The sequence below is a fragment of the Lasiodiplodia theobromae genome (genome assembly GCF_012971845.1).
Source record: "Lasiodiplodia theobromae strain AM2As chromosome Unknown scaffold_27, whole genome shotgun sequence".
Taxonomy (NCBI): domain Eukaryota; kingdom Fungi; phylum Ascomycota; class Dothideomycetes; order Botryosphaeriales; family Botryosphaeriaceae; genus Lasiodiplodia; species Lasiodiplodia theobromae.
The window spans coordinates 445,456-464,448 of NW_023336477.1; the positions used below are offsets into that span (position 1 = coordinate 445,456).

At 55.4% G+C, this 18,993-nt stretch overlaps 5 protein-coding genes across 5 annotated transcripts; 2 read left to right on the top strand and 3 right to left on the bottom strand.

Annotated features, from left to right (window-relative positions):
• Positions 1 to 6: 6 nt before the first annotated feature.
• LTHEOB_8561 (uncharacterized protein) lies at positions 7 to 1,203 on the bottom strand (the record flags this gene model as incomplete). Its single annotated transcript, XM_035518052.1, has 2 exons — positions 7 to 1,027; positions 1,088 to 1,203. 2 exons carry the CDS (start codon positions 1,201 to 1,203, stop codon positions 7 to 9), a joined length of 1,137 nt encoding a protein of 378 aa, XP_035370267.1.
• A 1,105-nt stretch (positions 1,204 to 2,308) lies between these two features.
• On the top strand, positions 2,309 to 4,146 carry LTHEOB_8562 (Eukaryotic aspartyl protease; the record flags this gene model as incomplete). The annotated part of the gene is made up of 4 exons (XM_035518053.1): positions 2,309 to 2,346; positions 2,403 to 2,685; positions 2,736 to 2,918; positions 2,968 to 4,146. 4 exons carry the CDS (start codon positions 2,309 to 2,311, stop codon positions 4,144 to 4,146), a joined length of 1,683 nt encoding a protein of 560 aa, XP_035370268.1.
• Positions 4,147 to 8,888: 4,742 nt separating this feature from the next.
• LTHEOB_8563 (uncharacterized protein) lies at positions 8,889 to 12,163 on the bottom strand (the record flags this gene model as incomplete). Its single annotated transcript, XM_035518054.1, has 5 exons — positions 8,889 to 10,628; positions 10,684 to 10,749; positions 10,800 to 10,951; positions 11,007 to 11,629; positions 11,685 to 12,163. 5 exons carry the CDS (start codon positions 12,161 to 12,163, stop codon positions 8,889 to 8,891), a joined length of 3,060 nt encoding a protein of 1,019 aa, XP_035370269.1.
• Positions 12,164 to 12,973: 810 nt separating this feature from the next.
• LTHEOB_8564 (Integral membrane protein) lies at positions 12,974 to 14,429 on the bottom strand (the record flags this gene model as incomplete). The annotated part of the gene is made up of 5 exons (XM_035518055.1): positions 12,974 to 13,460; positions 13,524 to 13,622; positions 13,681 to 13,798; positions 13,851 to 14,220; positions 14,277 to 14,429. The coding sequence occupies 5 exons, from the start codon at positions 14,427 to 14,429 to the stop codon at positions 12,974 to 12,976; spliced, it is 1,227 nt and encodes a 408-aa protein (XP_035370270.1).
• A 1,245-nt stretch (positions 14,430 to 15,674) lies between these two features.
• Positions 15,675 to 17,666, top strand: LTHEOB_8565 (Choline dehydrogenase protein; the record flags this gene model as incomplete). The annotated part of the gene is made up of 4 exons (XM_035518056.1): positions 15,675 to 15,846; positions 15,900 to 16,186; positions 16,237 to 16,813; positions 16,867 to 17,666. The coding sequence occupies 4 exons, from the start codon at positions 15,675 to 15,677 to the stop codon at positions 17,664 to 17,666; spliced, it is 1,836 nt and encodes a 611-aa protein (XP_035370271.1).
• Between the last annotated feature and the right edge of the window lie 1,327 nt (positions 17,667 to 18,993).

Consider the following 18,993-nt stretch of genomic DNA (forward strand, 5'->3'; position numbering starts at 1 on the left):
AAACACCTACAAAACCACCACCAACAGCAACAAACTCGCACCAACACACCCCTCCAGCACCCACCACCCCTGCCCCCGCTCCCCCCTCACCATCGCCGCACCCGAACTCCCCCCACCACCACCACCCGTCCCCTCCGCCGCCCCTCCTCCTCCCCCTCCTCCTCCCGCTGTCCCGCTCCCGCTCCCCCCACCATCGCCCGTAGTACTGCGCCCACTCAGATCGCTTCCACCACCCCCACTCGTCTCCGCCGCCGCCACCCCCCGCGCCACCGTCTTCCCATCCACGACCACCTCTCCCCCCGTCCCAACACTCACCACCGCGCCGCCCACCGTCGCCGCTGCGTCTTGCCCCAGCGTCGTCCACAGCGGCAGCACGACGCCGCCGTTGGCGTCCGTGTAGATCGGGACGGCGTTGCTGGGGCCGAGCGTGGCCTGCGTGGCCGCGTCAGAGGCAGAAGGCGTCGCGAAGAAGTATGTGCGGCCAGAACTGTCGGTGGCGCCGGTGGGGCTGGAGAGAGCAGGGCAGCTGGCGCCGAGGCCGCAGAGGATGAGGGAGGCGAGGGAGGTGAGTTGGGCTGCGGCGCTGCTGAGGGCGGGGGCGTTGGTTGATGGGGATGGGGATTGCGTCGCGGGTGATGAGGTCAGGGGTGGGGATGAAGAAGGCGGTGGAGACACGGACGGAGACGAAGCGGAGGATGTCTCCTCCTCCCCCCCCTCCTCCATCATACGGACCTCAGTCGCCTGCGTCGGCGTAGCGACGACCTTTCCCGACGGCGCCCCCATGAAGGCCGAGAAGCTGCAGTAGTCGAGCGCCGGGTACAGGCTGTGAAACGCCTCGTCGAAGCCCGGGATCGGGAACGTCACTTCGGCCGGCAGCTCCTCGTACGGGGTGCCCGTCGTCGGCAGCGGGATGGGCGCCGGCTGGTTGAACCAGGCCGACGTGGTGAAGTTGGTGCCGTTGCTGCAGCGGCCCGTTTGGTGCACGTGGATGCGGTCGAAGATGAGGGCGTAGGGGGTGGGGTAGGTTCTGTGTTGCTGGTGAGCATCGAGGCTGGGTGGTGATGGGAGGGATGGGAGGGGGGGTTACAGGGTTGCCGTGCCGATTTTTTCGGTGGTCCCGTATACGGCGTCGACTTCGGAAATGCAGTATGGTCCTATTGGGGAGACTTGGGCGGACGGGATGAGGCTGGTGTGGCTCTGCATGTCTAAGCGGGTGGCAGTGTTTGTGATGGTTCGCGATGCTGTGGTTTTGGTTGTAGACTGGTCCTGGACAACGTCATACTGAACAGTCTCCTTGTAGAAAGGGAGTTGAGCGGTCAGCCAATAGATTACCCGCACTTCAATATTTCCGGCATGCTCGCGAGAATCAAAAGAACCGCATGACACCGTATCAGGTAACTCGTCGCCACAGATGTTGCGGAACGCGTCCGCAGCTTCGTACGAAGCTGCAAACGCGTCGAAGGCTGTAGAAGTCGCTGCGATAACGGCTGCGTCGCTTGTGTATAAGCACCCTGGGCAACGTTAATTATCCCGGTGAGCCACTCACTGTTCTGTGGTGAGGCACCAACGAGGCTCACTCCGCACGCCAAGAAGCAGACCCACTTCCACATGATGGAGAGCACGCCGGGTATGAATAAGATTATTGGGTGGTCAGCGGGATATAGAGAACTGATGGAAAGATTGAATACGAGAAAATATGAACGAACGATTTTTAGTTTGCTAAAGATTTATATAGACGAAAAAGGACGACGTCAGCCTTGATAGATGGCCTATACTTTGTGCGGTTAGCAGGTGGGCAGTGATCGGGTCGTTGATATGCTGCCAAGTGATGGGCGGTCGTACGGGTCTGACTGGCTTTGCTCTGACGTGAAGGCTGGACCGTTGACCCCGCACTTCTTCCTCTCTGCCGCACATGCCAACCACCAACACCATGATTCAAGGACTGTTATACGTGCTTGGAACTCAGCCTTGCATTGAGTGGCTTTACGCAAGCCGCGTACGTAGAGGGAAATGGGCTTACTTTCATTCGTTTTTCTGGTTCTATCTGCACGATCTCTGGGACATAACTAATCACTTAGTGCATGACTGGCCTAATGCATAGCCAAGAGGGCTGTGTCATCAGATGCATACTAAAATATGCCTGATCGTGTTCAAAGGTGCTCTCATGCTGGCGCAGGCTGGGGGCTGTGAGCAGAAAGCCTGCCTACATATCTCGTGCGTAAAGCCACGCAAGCTGAGCCGTGCTCATGACGATATACGACTTTGGAAAACGCAACAAATCAGGCCAATAGTGCTCAAGCGCGTCACAATGCCAGCACCGGTAGTCGTGCATCCAAGCGAAGAGTGGTATGTAATCTTGCAACTCAAACCAGCAGATCAACCGTTTTCTGATAAACATCTAGGGACAAAAGCGATGGTCCATGGGCGAACTTTGCGTTGCAAGTCGGTACGCCCCCGCAGAATGTGCAGGTTCACATTTCCATTGCCGAAAAGGAAACGTGGGTCGTGGGCGCAGGAGGCTGCAACACATCAATGATTGAACCCATACCCGACTGCGCCAATAGTAGAGGAGAATTATTCCAGCCCCTGAATTCCTCATCATGGCAGTATGCATCATCTGTCTGGCAGAATGAGGGCTTCTTTTACCTTTCGGAGCAACTCACCAGGGATCTAGGCACCAATGCGGTTCGTATCATGTCGATATATGACTTGTGATTTTCACTGACATGAGGTAGATGGGGGAGTATGGCTACGAGAGCGTTGGCCTTTCATTTCGTGGAGAGTCCGGTCCGGCATTGAACAAAACGGTCGTTGCCGCATTTAACGCGACCGACTTCGTCATCGGCCAGTTTGGAGTCAACCCCAATAGCATCAGCTTCACTAGTGAAAACGACAACAGTTCTCAGCTGAACGATCAAGTAAGTACCTCCACAATGGCAAGAGCACTTAACTGACTAGAGGTTCAAGACTCCGAGCTTTTTGTCCCGGCTGCACGACGAAGGCCATGTCCCGAGCCGTTCGTTTAGTTTCACAGCTGGATCCCACGCAAGAAAGACTAGCAACAAGAACGCTTTTGGGTCATTCATCTTTGGTGGCTATGATTCATCACTGAAAGGCGATAACGACATGTCTTTTGGTTTCCTCAATAACGAAAACAGAGAGCTTACAGTTGGCGTACAGTCCATCACCAAAGATGGATCCACTAATTTGTTGGCCACTCCGATTCTTGCAGCGCTAGACTCGTCGCAACCAAACATCTGGTTGCCCCTTGAAGCTTGCCAGGCATTTGAACAGGCCTTTAACCTCACTTGGAACTCGACTGCGAAGCAGTACTTGCTGGACTCAGCCTCACATGACCGTCTACTCAAAGAGAACTCCAATGTTACATTCCGTCTCGCAAACAATGGTGACTTCGGTGGAGAAAATATCGATATTGTCCTCCCCTTTTCAGCTTTCGATCTCAAGCGAAGAGACTCCACATCGACGTTCCAGCCTTACTTCCCGCTGAAGAGAGCGCACAATGACTCCCAGGCAAGCTTCACCTCAGAAAAATCTTTGAAATTGCTAAGCATATTGCAGATCGCACTTGGCCGAGCTTTCTTCCAGGAAGCCTATCTCATCGCCGACTACGACAAAAGAACCTTCTCGCTGTCACAACGCAGGTGGAGCGACGACGCCCAAGACATTGTACCAATTCCCTTACCTCCAAGGAAGCCTCTCCCGGATGGTGCCATTGCAGGTATTGTGGTGGGAGTTGTGATGGGTGTGGGTATTGTCGTCGCCGCATTGATCTGGTGGTTCCGTCGTCGGCGCGCCACCATCATCGAGTCTAGAAGATCTTCTACTATCAAAGTAGAGCCATCTACGCCGGCGACGATCGAGTCAAAGATCTTTGAGCTTGGTGAAGCTGGGAACGTATATATACCCTTGCAAGAGCAGCAAGTACGCGTCCACGAGATGCCCTCTACGCCGGGGGCGATGGAGCTTGATGGATCGGGGAATGTATACATACCCCCACGGGAGCAACAGCCACGCGTCCACGAGATGCCTGCTGAGGGTCCTATGTATGAGCTGGCAGCGGAGTCGCTACAGTGCGAGCTGGAAGGCACACCGCGTCCGAAAGAGAATCCTCTGGAAACGAAGTAGTGATGAAATTATCGAATTCTACCATCTTAGCGTAGACGGAAGGCTGATATAGCTCGGCTTACTTAAGTGCTTAACCTAAATTAAATTGTCCCATCCACCAGTTTTTTCGGCTATTAGCAATATACTTCCACCTTAATGTCCCCGTAGATGCACATGCACTACTGCCAGCGCTCAGATGGAAGCTCCTTGCGCAAATACTCGAAGTCGAGACTACCCCTTGTAACTATTGACTGTCAGCGTTTGGGCGACGTGTGGAAGAACCATCTAGTATTTAACAGGCTGGAGATAAAAGAGAAAAGTCAATTATTACGCTAATCCTTCCAAATTGATAGAGAAGTCTGCTAGTGTGCGCTACCCCTGCTGGCATTGGAGGGTCCAAATCTAAGCTGGTTGGATGGAATGGTGTTTCATCCTGCAGATAAGCAGCCTCACGCACAAGAAGCCTCATACGCGAACGGCCCCATGTTCTTGCCAAGGCTGCTGCTGCCTGAGCTGTAATGGCAAGGCTGATATCTGTAAGCGAGCTGAACAGACGTTATCATCAGCCTTGTGGCGAGAATAGCTCCTAAATCCACCCAAGCCACCTTGCACAACTATCGCATACATTAACTAGAGCTAGAAAACTTCGTCATGCATTCGATATGCTTCTTTATATTCTTGCTCGGCGCCCATGTCAGGCTCACCAGCGCTTCGACAAGTCAATTCCAGAAGTGGTATCCACAGTACGAGCGCCTATTCTCCGGAATCCTCCGCAACAACTGCTCCAGAGAGTATGAAGCCTATCTACACCGGGAATTGCTGGGTCCGCAATGGGAGGGTGTTTCGCGTTTCGCCGCACCAGTTGTTGATTGTTTGCTGGAAGCGACACCCGAAGCCTCCAAAGCGGACATGGCAGGAGCCACAGTACTGCTGGGTCTGACACCCACAGTGGTCGCACTCTCAGCCTCGACTCTGACCGAGTTGTCCTTGGTAGCCACGCGGCGACCGATATTCGGCTTTCTAAACGCCATGGGATCACCGTTCATATTGCCGATGCGCGCGTTCGATTACCCCAGCCCGGCTGCCGTTCTTGCACAGTCAGCGAAGCCGATCTGCATGAAGCCCATTACCACTCCCGCTCGCCAGGCGCTCATCAGCCTCACGGAATATCTGGTTTTAGCCGGCGCTATCGCCAATACCTTCCAAAACACGTATCAGCTCGCCACACAGACTGTTCCAAGCGGGGCGACCGAATCGACGTATCGACCGCTTATTTGGTATTTTGGGATGCCGGTCATGTTCCTCTTGAATGGTCTCGCTTTTCACCTACGTGTCAGTGTAGATGACCAATCACCACGGCCAAAATCCAGATGGGCATCCCTTGCGCGAATGTTTTGGTCCGAGACCACACCTTGTATCAACCAAAAGCCACTGGTCCTTCGATGGAAACAGGAATCCTATTTGTTCCTTTTGATTTCCTGGTTTACATCGCTGGTCGGCATCTCTTATCTTACATTCGCAACGGTAGTGTTTTCTGAAGCTTTGTTCATCACCATTCAGGATGCACTCTCCGTGCTTGCTCGATTCCTACTTTCTGCATTTTTTTGTCGGATTGTGTTGATGTACGAGATCGCTGGGCTTCGGAGGACGACGAGCATGCATCAACAGGCCGACGGAAATGATGAAAGTGAAGGTCTCATGGCCCTAACTTAGGGTTGGGGCAGGGTAGTCGAGCTATGCGCCATCGCGGTGCAGGTGGAAGATCAATGGCGGCGTACAACGCGGAAGGAGCTGGGGTGAGGGGGCCAGAGGTGGTGCGGGCAACGCGGACAGCGTGTATGCTGAAGTGGGGGGTGGGGCAGAGCACCACGACATCTTTATCCTCGTCCTCATCTTCAGAAGGAGTCGAGGAAGACGATCGCTGGTAGAAGGACCTGGTTCTTCCCGTCTCGACACCTGGGGTGTTGCTCCGGACACGACTGTCGCCCCACTCTCCTCTCTGCATCTTGAGAGGAAAGTGGGTCCGCGATACGGAATAAGCCGGTTTCTGCCGTGCGATCGTATCCAAAATCAGACAAGATACGCGTGCCCAGCGTGTCCTTCGGCCCTGATATTCGACTGTAATTGGCGGTAGGATATTGAGCGATGGATTCTTTTTCTAAACGGACCTACACGGAGAGCTACGTTCCAAGAGGGAAGGGACTATGGGCTCCAAATTAGTTGACTATCTTTTGGGCGCCGTTCAACGAAGTGTAGCTTACTTTTGAAATGGTTGGTAATTGTCTGATAGTCTTGTTGGATAGTGGAGACTGCCAGCTGGCCTTCCAGTTGTCATGCATGAAAATAGACGAGGACATACACGTAGTTTTGGAAAGCTGCACCGAGCTGCATACATATGATGGGACCATAATAGATATATTGAATCATTCCAAATTTTATCCCCCAAATCAGAGCGAAAGAATACCTCGTTCATCCCCCAGAGCCTTTTGTCGCCAAAACTCTTTCCACCTACACGACCACACTCATCTCCCTAAGTCGCTACATTCACACCTCTCTCAACCTGGGGTATATGTCACCCTCGTACATGAAATGCAATGCGAAATTTGCAATTTCGACTCCGATGGGAATTATGTCCCGATCGACATATCTGACCTGAAATACTTCTTGGAAAATGGACAGATGTGGCTCAGACTCGAATCTGGGAGCGACATCACTCAAGCAATCGCACGGGGTTGTTGGATCTGTCGTACGATTCGCGATGCTCTGCTTCCCTTTAATCGGTACCTGCCTCCAGAATGGCATTGTAAGCATGATGATCTGGAGAGTTTAGGAGGATGCAAAAAGTGTTTCCGTGTCGAACATGTCCGCCTCAATTTCAGAGCGTATCTAAGCCGTGGAGTGGAAATCTACACAAGCTATGACGATTCTAAAAGCTACCGTGAAACATTCTATATTATTGGTATTCATTTCAACGGTCTTCATTTCCGCAACTAAGACTGACAAGGAATAGGCAATGGGATACCATGGCCTGGTGGAAGGATGACGCCCCCGCCTACATCCCCAATCAGAGATCCATCGAATATTTCGCGGTACTCTGGACTTGATCAAGCTCGTGCTTGGCTTGACACATGTACTCTTGAGCATTTAGGTTGCCAACAGTCGTCGTGTTCCCCCAAGCGTCTTCTCAAAATACGAGACAAACGAAGCATGTTCGGTGGTGGACCCTCTATCAAATTGTGCAGTCCTGGAAACTCCGTGGAGAAGTATGCTTGCTTGAGCTATTGCTGGGGTCGGACGGGAAACTTGGAGACTCTGGCGGACAATCTTCAAAGACATTTTAACAGGATTCCCTTCAGCGACCTCCCAAAGACGATCCAAGACGCGGTGAAGATCTGTTTGGCACTACAGATCTATTATCTCTGGGTCGACGCACTTTGCATAGTGCAGGATGATGAGAACGATTGGGCGTCAGAATGTATGAGGATGGGTGACATCTATTCAGGAGCTCATATAACCCTTGCCGCAGTCCAAGGCCGCGACTCACAGGCCGGATTATTACATGCTAACCCTGCCGAGGTAGCTCAGATCAAAGTATGGCCGCTGATAGGCTCTCCCACCGAAGCCTCGGTACACCGTGCGTCACAACACAGCTGCCCAAACAGCCGCCTTCATAGACTACACCTGAAACAGCGGCCGCTGCTTACTCGAGGATGGGTGTACCAGGAATTGCTGCTTTCCCCAAGGATACTTCGCTTCGATGCAGACGAGCTATCCTTCGAATGCCGAGAAGGCATCATGTGCGAGTGTGGGCTACCTCCAGACGTAGGCAGCGACATTTTCATCAAAACCTTGCGCGACGTCATAGACTCGCACAAGGAGCGCTTCCAGGCCAGGAGAAGACACTTCTCACTTGTTGAGAATGGACTCCTTTCAGACTCGAATGCCTTTACCCTTTGGTATAGGATGGTCGAACAGTATTCCTCCATGGCACTTACGAAGCAAAGCGACCGCCTTCCAGCGTTTTCGGCAATAGCTTCAAAGTTCCCACAATACGGCGGAAGATACTACGCTGGGATCTGGGAGAAGGACTTCATTTATGGACTCAAATGGTACCGGGATGGGTCCGACGCCCAGTATAAAGCAAGACTTCCTTCTACTCGAACTGGACCATCCTGGTCATGGGCCTCACAGCTGGGCTCGATTTCCTACGGCGGAAGCTTTCTTGGGAGCCGAGCTTATTCTGCCAAATTTTCGATCAACAGTTTGACTCTTTCGAATAGAGCCAATACTTTTGGGGGTGTCTCAAACGGTTGCTTAGGTGCGTCCGGGCTCCGAATATCCGCCAATTTGAAGGTTCGTAAGGAGTCTAGTCATCTGTGGGATGAGCCATATGTATGTGAGTTGAACGGAAGGTCTGTGTTGCTCAATGATCTCAATTATGTCAGGTTTTTTTTCGATGGCAGACTTCCCTATGAGGACGAACGAAGAATGCTGAGCACTGAAAACAGTGTGTGCTGTTTTATTCTGGCACAATACGATCATCGTACATATGCTTTGCTTTTAAGGGTTGTAGATGAGATGCAAGGACTATATCAAAGAATAGGGCTCATGGAAGAAACCCACTACATCGGTAAAAGTTGGTTTAGGGATGCAGAAGAGGTTAGCATTCTCATTCAGTAAAAATACTGTGTGTATACTAAGATTGACAATCCATTTCCATTTACAAAATAATCCGAAGGCTTCAACGGCCAACCATCCCCCACTCACACCCACCCCGTCTCCGGCACCCCCAAATACGCCTCCCTTACCCCCGCCACCCCCTCCCTCGTCTCCACCACAACCTTCTCCAAATACACCTCCGGCGAATTCACCCTCCACCTCAGCCAATGCTTCCCTGCCCCCACCGGCCCCTCAAACCTCACAATCCTCTTCCACACCCCATCCCGCACCTCCCCCGTCCACCCGGGCGGCAGGTCCCCCGCCGTCGCCGGCGCCTCCAGCACGCGGGTCCAGTTCGCGGGCGCGTCGTCCAGCGTCAGCGAGTACCGCATGGGCAGGTCGTCCGGGTCGGTGTCGAGGGCAGCGTTGATGTACAGCGTTGCGGTGATATTGGAGGTGGCGTTGAACAGGTAGATGGCGTAGTCGACCCACGCATCCTGCGGCGCGGCGGGAGAAGCGCGGGCGGCGAGGTAGGGCCGCAGGGCGAGGGAGCCGGAGGAGGTGCGGGTGCCGAGGTGGGGGATGGGGCGGAAGGACACGACGGCGTCGTCGTCCGAGGTTTCCTCTGAGGAGGAGGACGACGAGGAGGAAGACGAACGCTGGAAGTGCGGCGCCTCGATGGCTACGACGCCTTCGCCCGTCTCGGGGAAGCCGTGGAAGTCGTCGGGCAGCGCGGGGCGGTTGACGACGGGGACGCGGATCAGGTCCATCCGCGGACTCGTATCGAAGTCAACGCGGACATCGACGACGTCGTCGAAGCCCTCCGGCACGGCATTCCAGTCGACCGAGACGTTCAACCGCTGCTCCGGGCCGTCGCCGTCGACAACACCACTACGGGGCGTCACCTCGACCCAGTCGTACTCCGGCTCCACTGACCAAGCGATGCTCTTCCGATAGTCCCCGCGGTGGAACAGCTCCACCGTCCGCACCGCAGCGCCGTACGGATCCATCACCGGCAGCACCGGCGCGAGTTTCTCCTCCTCGCTCGTCGGCGCGCTCTCGTCAATCGACGCGCACACCACGCCCTGCCTCCCCGCGCTCGCACTCCCCTCGGCGTATATCCCGAGGTTCCCGAACGCGTAGTCCATATCCTGCCGCAGCTGCACGAACGACAGGTTCGCCAGCACGTCGCGGCTCGGCGCCTTCCAGGTAGCCTGTGGTGTGAAGTCGAACCGCGGCTGCGCCATGATGCCGGCCCATTTGCCGTTGGAGAGCGAGTCGTACTCGTCCTGCAAGTCGTAGTCCTGGTCGAACGAGGCCAGCACGGAGGAGGCCAGGCGGTTGGCGCTGTTGCGCCGCTCGAGGGCGTGCTGCGCGTTCAGCGCCTGCCCGAGGACGATGGCGTGGTGGAGGAAGCCGGCCTGCACGGGGTGGCGGACGAGGTGGAAGAAGGGGGCTTGGAGAGTTTCGGGAAGGGCGGCCGCGATGGTGGATGTGCGGGTGGCGAGGGAGCGCCATTCCGCAAGCACGCGCGAGCTTTCGTGGTAGTTCAGGACGGAGTAGGTGGACGGGATGACGGATTCGAGCTTGCGGCGGCCGACGAGCCGGCTGTGCTCGAGGAGGATGGAGGCGATTTCGGAGGCGTGCGTGGGGCCGAATTCGCGGGTAGAGAAGGCGTGGAGGTAGGCGGGGATGGTGGCGAAGTCGATGGAGGACGTGTTCCAGGCTAGGTCCATGATGAAGCCGAAGGGGAGCTCCATGGGCTTGATGTCGGCGACGTTGATGACCCAGATGCGGTCCGCGCCTCGGGCGTACGAGTGGAAGAGATCTTTGTAGACTTTGGCCTGGAGGTAGGGTTAGGAGCGGAAAGCCATGTTCTGGGTGATCATGATGTCTTACCAGATTGTTGGAATTCGCCCATTTGTAGCTCTTTGGAGTCCCGACGTATTCGAGGTGGAAGTATATCTTCGACGGTCAGAGCCGAACACGGTCATCTTAGGACTCTAAACACTTACTCCAATACCTCCTGACCGCTCTGTCTCATTTCCAACAGGAAGCCGCTGTACGTTTCCCCAGTTATCGTCCGTGAACATCAACGTAACATCATCTGGCGGCACCAGGCCCGCCGCGTAGTACGTAGCCACTTCTTTGTAGATAGTCCAAACCTCTGCGGGACAGGTCAGTAAAACACATACCAGGTGCCGACAACACTGCAAACTCACGTCTCGCCGCCGTCTCATTCCCATAATACTTGCCCAACAACCGCCTCTCCGTCTCAAACACATCCTCTAGCACCTCAATCGGATCATCCGCCTCAATCGGCCCATCATTCGGGCCCCTCATCCCCAGCGTAAAATACGACTCATTCCTCCCCGCCCTCGCCACACCCTCCTCCATGAACCGCGTCACGTTCTCCTTATTCGCCGTCCAATCCCACGGCCCCGTCTCCGTCTCGTTCCACTCGTTCGTCGCGCGCTGCATCGGCTCGTGGTGGCTCGTCGACACGACGATGCCGTAGTCGTCGGCGAGCTGCTGGTTGGCTGGGTCGTCGGTGAAGAAGATGTTGCCGGGGCGGGGGACGAACGACGCCCACATGGCGGGCCACAGGTAGTTGGCTTTGAGGCGGAGGAGGAGGTCGAAGACGTGCCGGTAGAAAGAGGCGTCGAGGGGGTGGTGGGGGGAAGTGTCGTTGTGCTGGCGGGACCACCAGCCTGTCAAGGCGGGGGCTTCGTCGTTGATGAAGAGGCCGCGGTATTTGACGGACGGTTCGCCGTGGACGGTTGTTTTGGGCAGTGCGTAGAGCTCGGAGTGCTCGGTTGCGGGGACGTCGGCCCACCAGTGGAAGCTGAAGACTGTTAGTGGAAGATTTTTGGTTTGGATTTGGGTGGTGAATTGCTTACGGAGATTGTCCGCATTGCTCTGAGAGGGTGTACACGCCGAACATGGCCCCTCTCTTATCACTTCCCGCGATCACGAGACCGTTGCGCACTCCGGGCAGCGGGTCTGCAATGACGGTCGTCTTGAAGCTTTCCCATTTCCCTTCAATTTCGCTAACTTCCAATCCTTTTTCTGACTGCAATCTTTTGATCAAGTCTGAAGTTAGAGTGCCAACAAGAATGACAGACGTGAAAGTGATATTGCTGAGATGTTGTGCATCGCCACGGAGCAATGTCGGAGGACTTCCAGTTATCTGCCGCAGGTCCTCCGCCAAACTCTCAGCTGCAATGCGGATGCCAACAGGGTCGTCCGTTGGATAAACGATGGCGGTGTCAATGTGCAGCGGGATCGCACCATCAGACTGCTCGAACGCAACAAACCTCTCCTCCAGCAACCCAAAACATACTTGCGAAAACAGCAGGAGCGCAAACAGACCTTGCATGCTGACGATCGAGGCTTTGAGCTAGTGCCCCGATTCCGCTCCCCGCTTCAGCCTCTTTTGTTGTCGAAATAATGCGGGGGTGGCTCGGCAACATCTTACCCGAGCAGCAGAGATCCTCCGCGATGTGCGATGCGGGGATACGAAGACGTTAACGCAGAGTTGCACAAGAAGGCGGCGATCAACTCTAGGCCAGCCAATGGTCAATTCTTCGGACGAAACGGCCAAGGCGGGTATTTCACGTTCCCCCTTTCAGCCGCAGCGGCCGCGGCACAGCTATCCACGGCCCGTGCCAGCTGAAAATTGATCCTTCGCGCTATCAATTCTTTCCTATTTCGGGCAACTAGAAATTATGAGGCGCCGTCGCCGGCACCAACTAACAAACCGTTAACAAATTCCGGCCAACCTGAAATGGCGATTTTTCGCGGTGCTTGGTGGTGGATTTATTTTGAGGGAATGCCTCTTTGAAGCTTTGATCATTGGAGATGGGGGCCATTTTATAGATGTAGAGCCAGGGCAAGGGCAAGTCCGTTTTTCCGAAGACGCAGTACTCAGTAGTCTTATCAACGGTCATATCAAAAGCTCATCATCAACTTCGTTCATAGCCATAAAAATTTCCTACTTGAGCCACGTTGATCGTCCACAGCTGGCCTCTATATGTATTCCCTACTGATAACAAAAGAAAAAATTACGGGAGTGCCCTAACCAGCCAGCCACAACCAGCCGCAAAAAAGAAAAAGCTCCAACAATCCAGCCAACAAACGAAAAGAAGGGTATCATCACTTTTTGTGCTTCCTGTGTGTAAGTAAGTCATTACTGCCTGCTCGGCGGCTCCCTCGCCGCCTGCTCCTCACTGACGGTATAATCCACCGTCTTCGTAATCTGAAAATGGCCCCCTCCTCCTCCTACTGCTCCCGCACCACCGCCAAACTGCCCCCCCTGCCCAATCTCCCCGCCATTCTTCAGTATCTGCCGCTGATCCGACTCGACACTAATCCCGTCCTCGCTCCCATTCTTCTTGCGCACCACATCCAGCGCATACGCCTTGGCACCCATCGTCTTGGCTTCCACCTCCCCGCCGCCGCCGAAGCTGCCGTCGAAGACGTCGTCGTCGGGCAGCCGCGATTGCGCCCGCGAGCGGCGGGAGGCGTAGGTGTTGCCGTAGCGCTGGTTCGAGGTGCCGTAGCGGGAGGAGCCCGTGCCGCGCAGGGAGACGCCGAAGTAGCGCGTGAGGATGCCTTCGAAGGTCGCTTTGAGGGGGGGTAGGCTGGCGGCCCAGAGTCCGCAGTTCATTTCGACGCTGTAGGGAGGGAGGGAGCGTGTTAGTGGAGGCGGGGAGGGGGATGGGGGTGAGGTGGCTTACTTGACCCAGATGCTGAGCGAGATGCCGTCCCATGTCGGGTCGGTCGTTTTCATCAGGGCAGGGAGCTTGGTGATTTTGACGATGGCGCTGACGGTGGCACTGGGACGAGAGTGAGTGGATGGACGGAGGGAGGGAGGGGGAGGGAGGGTTGGCGCACACTAGGCCGATGAGGAAGACGCCTCGGAGCGCCCAGCGGTTGTAGATGGAGAGCTTCAGCTTTGTGAGGCAAACCAGAAGGCCGAAGGTGAGTAAGAGATCGGTAAGGATGTTGCCGACTGGACTGCAATTAGTATTGAATGTGCGCACCGAGAAACAATAAGAGCTCACCAGACTGAAGGTATGCCAGGGCCACGTTAACACTAATTGGCCAGCAGGTGCCGTCGATCATCGGGTTCCAGATCTTTTCCATGGGGGTGCAGCTCTTGAAGCAGCCAATGAGCACGTTCATGTTGACCAGCACGGAAAGCACCATCGTGAACCAGACGATGACGGTGAAGGTCCTGGCCAGTTGGATCCGGAGCATGGAAAAGCCGATGCTCAGCTTCATCGTGCCCATGGCGACGCCGTTGGTGAGGATCCCGAAGTTCGAGAATTTCATGGCTTCTGGTATGTGCGCCGGAGGGATCGTCAGGATGGGCTTTCCATAGCCGTTCGCCGCGCTTGCGATGCCCAGGGCGGTCGTCGATATTGTCGCGGCCTGAGAGAGTTCCGTGAGCATGTTGTGGAAGGGCGCGAATGTAGGGACAAACTTACCCAGGCGACGATGATGAAGCCATCGTCCAAACCAAACGCCTGAGTCTTGAAGATGCGAGTCCACAACCGGGCGGCGACGAAGATGGAGGCGAAAATGGTCAGCACGACGATGATGACAATGTACTCGGTCGACTGGTCACGGGTGTCGTCCATGGCTCACGGATCGCGGATCGTGAAGATCCAGAGTCAAAAACACAGCAAGATCTGCTGGGGACAGGCTGCTGGGGCGCATAAGTAAAGCGGGCTTCATGCGACCCAAGGACGGGGGGCAATCTTCCGGCGGGAGGCATTGCGCCTTCCCGAGGCATGCTGGTAACCTGAGAGCTTTTTTAGTGGCGACGGGCAGGTTGCCTATGTTTGAGGCTAAGGCGGACGCCCGCTACGCGATTCAGCTCTTGGGCTCAATGGTCATAGCACGCCAAGGCGGGAGAGGTCCTATTTCAATACGAACGGCTCTCTCCAGAAGATGGTACCTGAATGACGTAGAGGACAAGTCGTGTTAAGCATACGGTGCAGCTGCATGGCGTTGCGGAGAATATTGTGCGCCGCATCCTTTTTCTCCACACGATGCAGAGGAGTGTGGTGCAGCAGAAAAGCCGTTGGCCGGGGTCGGCAAATCCTTAGGCTTAATATGTGGTACAAGCCAGTGGCGGGCTGTCACGTCGGGAATAAATTGCGCTATAACGTTCTCTGCAATCCGTCGCGGGCTTTGCCGCAGCCACCACGGCTACCCGATGTCAGCAGCCTCTCCAGGTTAGATCCTTCAGCTGATTCTAGCCTTCTCGAAGATGACAACCCCGTTGAATTCTCACGCTATCCCCGCTGAAACTTAATTTAGCGAGTGGTCCCGGCTTTAGGGCCTCCGCTCGCGTATCGCCCCAGAGCCTTATACGAAGTCGGGACCGCCCGAATCCCTACCTCCTGCACTTCACGAGCATGTGGCCGACAAAGCTTAGTTGACGCCGCCGTTCCAGTTGGGAATTCCAGTCCTTTGGATCGCCATGAAAATGGTTCGACGGCCCAGTGTTGCAGTTCCTTGCGTCCGTATCGCCCGCCGGGGCGGCCTCGCCGTGTCTGCAGCTGCGCCGCTTTCGGCCCTATTTCCCAAAAGGACCGCCGTTGACTCGCTCCACCACCTTCAATAACAAGCGACCTCCGAGAAGAGCCCAGCGCTCTCTAGCAGTCTCCCATCGAGTAGCCTGCCCCTTCATCATTTGCGAATGGCTCGCATGGCTCTTGCCGGTGGCACAGCGGGCGGGTCGACTGACAATGTATATCGCTCGTCCACATCCATAGCATTCCGGCCTCTCGTATATAATTTGGGGGTCTTGCTCAGACATCCAAGTCATCCCCTGTCTCGCACATCTGTCGCTCGTTTCAAGTCTACTGGTGCTCACCATGGTTCACTCTTTTTCCACCTCCCTTTTGGGCAAGATCATCACCTTCGCTGGTGTTGCTTCTGCTGTCGCCGTCACTGGCTCGGTTGACGGCAAGTCCTATGACTACATTATCGTCGGCGGAGGCCTCAGTGGCCTCGTTGCTGCCAACCGTCTGAGTGAGAACTCTAAGGGTAAGTTTGTTGCACGCCTGCACATCAGTCCTCATATTAAGATGGGCCTGCAGTTTCTGTCCTTGTCATCGAGTATGGCCCTCTCGACAGGAGCAACAAGACTCTGGTGCCTTACTATGCCACCTCTACCAACACGGCCGGAATGTTCAACATCTCGTCGGCCCCGGAGCCGTTCCTCGCCAACGCCACGTTTCCCCTTATGGCTGGCTCAATTGTAGGAGGCGGCTCGGCCGTCAACGGCATGGTCTGCGGCAGAGCTTCCGCAGCCGATTACGACTCTTGGGAGCAGCTCGGCAACCAGGGCTGGGGCTGGAACGGGCTACTCCCCTACTTCAAGAAGGTCAGTGTGGCGCCAAGGCTCGCGTCGGTAACTTTGCTGATCCTTTCTAGGGCACCACCCTGGGTGTTCCTTCGGCTGAAGAAGCCGAGAAGCTTGGCTACACGTGGGACCCCTCCTACTACGGAAATGGTCCTCTCCAAGTCGGCTACCCGGACTTCCAATATCCGGATATGTACACCTTCTTCAACGGTTTCGAGGAGCTCGGCTTGACCTTCCAGAAGGACCAGGGCGCCGGTAACAACACCGGTCTCGTCTGGGCACCTTCCGCTCTTGACATCAAGACCATGACCAGATCGTCGTCGCTGACTGCCTACTACGACCCCGTCTCCACCCGCAAGAACCTCAACCTCCTTACCGAGCACAAGGTCAACCAGGTCATCCTCGCCTCGGACCTGACTGCTCAGGGTGTCAAGATCACCAGCCTGGCCGACGGCTCCGTCTCTTCCGTCTACGCGAAGAAGGAAGTCATCCTCGCTGCCGGTGCCATCCACACCCCTCAGATCCTCCAGCTTAGCGGCATCGGCCCTAAGGCCGTCCTCAAGGCCGCCGGCGTCAAGGTCAAGCTCGACCTCGCCGCCGTCGGCAGCAACTTCCAGGATCACCCCGTGGCCTACTCCATGTGGAACCGTGAGCCTCCCCCTCAACCCACCTAACCAAATCATCCACTAACGCCTCCCCAGTGAACCAAACCTTCCCCAACGCCGGCTCCCTGGCCGCCAACGCCACCTTCAACGCCGAATCCCTCGCCGCCTACGTCGCCAACAAGACAGGCCCCTACACCCGCGCCCAAGGCAACAGCGTCGCCTTCCTCTCCCTCTCCACCATCACCTCTTCCGTGACGTCCCTCCTCGCCGACCTCGCCGCCCAAATCCCGCGCACCTACCTGCCCGCCATCTACTCCGACTCCGCGCTGCTCAAGGGCTTCACCGCGCAGCGCGACATCCTGGTCAAGCAGCTCGCCCAGGCCGACGTCGCGGCCATCGAGTTCCCCTTCTCGGGCGCCGGCTTCGTGCCGAACGCGGTGCAGAAGCCGCTGTCGCGCGGCACCGTCTACCTCAACGCGTCGGACCCCACCGGCGCGCCCGTCGTCACCCACCAGGCCTTCTCGAACCCCTTCGACCGCGCCCAGATCTTCGCCGCCATGCAGTTCACCCGCAAGTTCTTCGCCAGCGCGGCGCTGGATGAGATGGCGCCGGCGGAGACGGCGCCCGGTGTGAGCGTCGATAGCCAGGAGGCCTTCTTCTCGGTGATGACGGCGGCGGGGCTGATGAGCCCGACGTTTGCGCATCCGAGTGGCTCGTGCCCGATGATGCCGCGGAAGAGCGGTGGGTGTGTGGGTGCGGATTTGTTGGTGTATGGGGCGAAGAAGTTGAGTGTGATTGATGCGTCGATTATGCCGATTATTCCGTCGAACCATCTGCAGGCGTCTGTGTACGCGGTTGCGGAGAAGGCGGCGGATTTGATCAAGGCTAGGGCGTAAGTGGAGACGCTTTGATGTGAAAAAAAATTTTCCCTTTATCTTTTTACTTCGATGATATCATAGATTAGTTCAGTTTATTTCTATACTATTCTTGACATACCAGTTCTGGTTGAAATACTCTATCTGCGTGCCTGTAAAGAGAACATGTGTTAATGGTCCACTTGAAAACTTGTTTGACGTATCAAAGGTAAGGATCAAGAGGCTTGCTTGGTAATGTCAACAAACATCTGCGGCGTCGCCGATGCATTATCACATTAGGGAACTGTGGTCCGTCTTATTTGAGGGTCGAGCTGGGCGTCGCATGGTCCACGATGGTTCTAAGAGCATTTACTGTTTAAAGAACTCGTATACTACTTCCTCTTCCTCCAGTTCTCTCATTGAAATTAAGTGACAAAATACTGCAAACGAATTCGTAAAGCGTTACAAGGCGCAGAGAGTGCGCGAAGCCTTCTTTCCTCTTTAAGTTGTTTGGAGGCAAATGGCGCAGGCTGACCACCGGAGCCGCCAAATGAGACACGACGGCCTATTCGTCGCTGCCTAGAGCAGACAAGGCGTATTTAAGACAGACGCGCGGTTCTGGGCATGGCTTGCCAGGTATCAATTGCCCGTTTGGGGGCTGTATGTAGCTAGAGAATCGTCATCCAATCAGCCAAGCATACATCCGCCCCCGGGCTTTCCATGTACAACGATAAGCCTCCTTGAGCAACGCATAGATGTTGGACATACCTGAGGGCTGCAAGGCTTACCACCTATTATCACTGCTTCCGACAGACAAAGGCGGACAGAGGCGTCACTAAGTGCCACACTTGAAAAGGTGAGATGACGTTCTTGTCGTCGATGAAGTTCTTGACGAGTTATAGCTTCCCCTCGTATCCGTAGCGGCTCATGCTATTGCACAGAGCTTTATTCTGTGCCTTTGGATGCGAGCAGCTAATGAACTCTGAAGCTTTATTTGCTTCCATCTCAGTCTTCAATCCTGCGCTATATGTGGTGGTGGAAGGATTGTGTGCAACCCTCATTTCTTTGGGACAAATATGCTGACATCCTCAGCCCTTGTGTACGAATCATTACCCGCATGCCAAACCCATTGCGCAATTTTAGTTTCACCATTAGTGCCTGCCACAAGACCATACACCCTTCCCGCCTGATTTGCCGCCAGCGGCGAACCGTTCAGAATGTCTTCGAATCCAGGAACGTTGCGCGTCGATTTCCATTTGTTGGACCGCGAATCGTAAGAGGTAACAGTCACATGCCCTTCTGGGTCAAAAGAGTCCGTGGTCAAGACGTGGATGGTGTAGGTTGGGGAATTGGTGTCGTTGTACCCGGC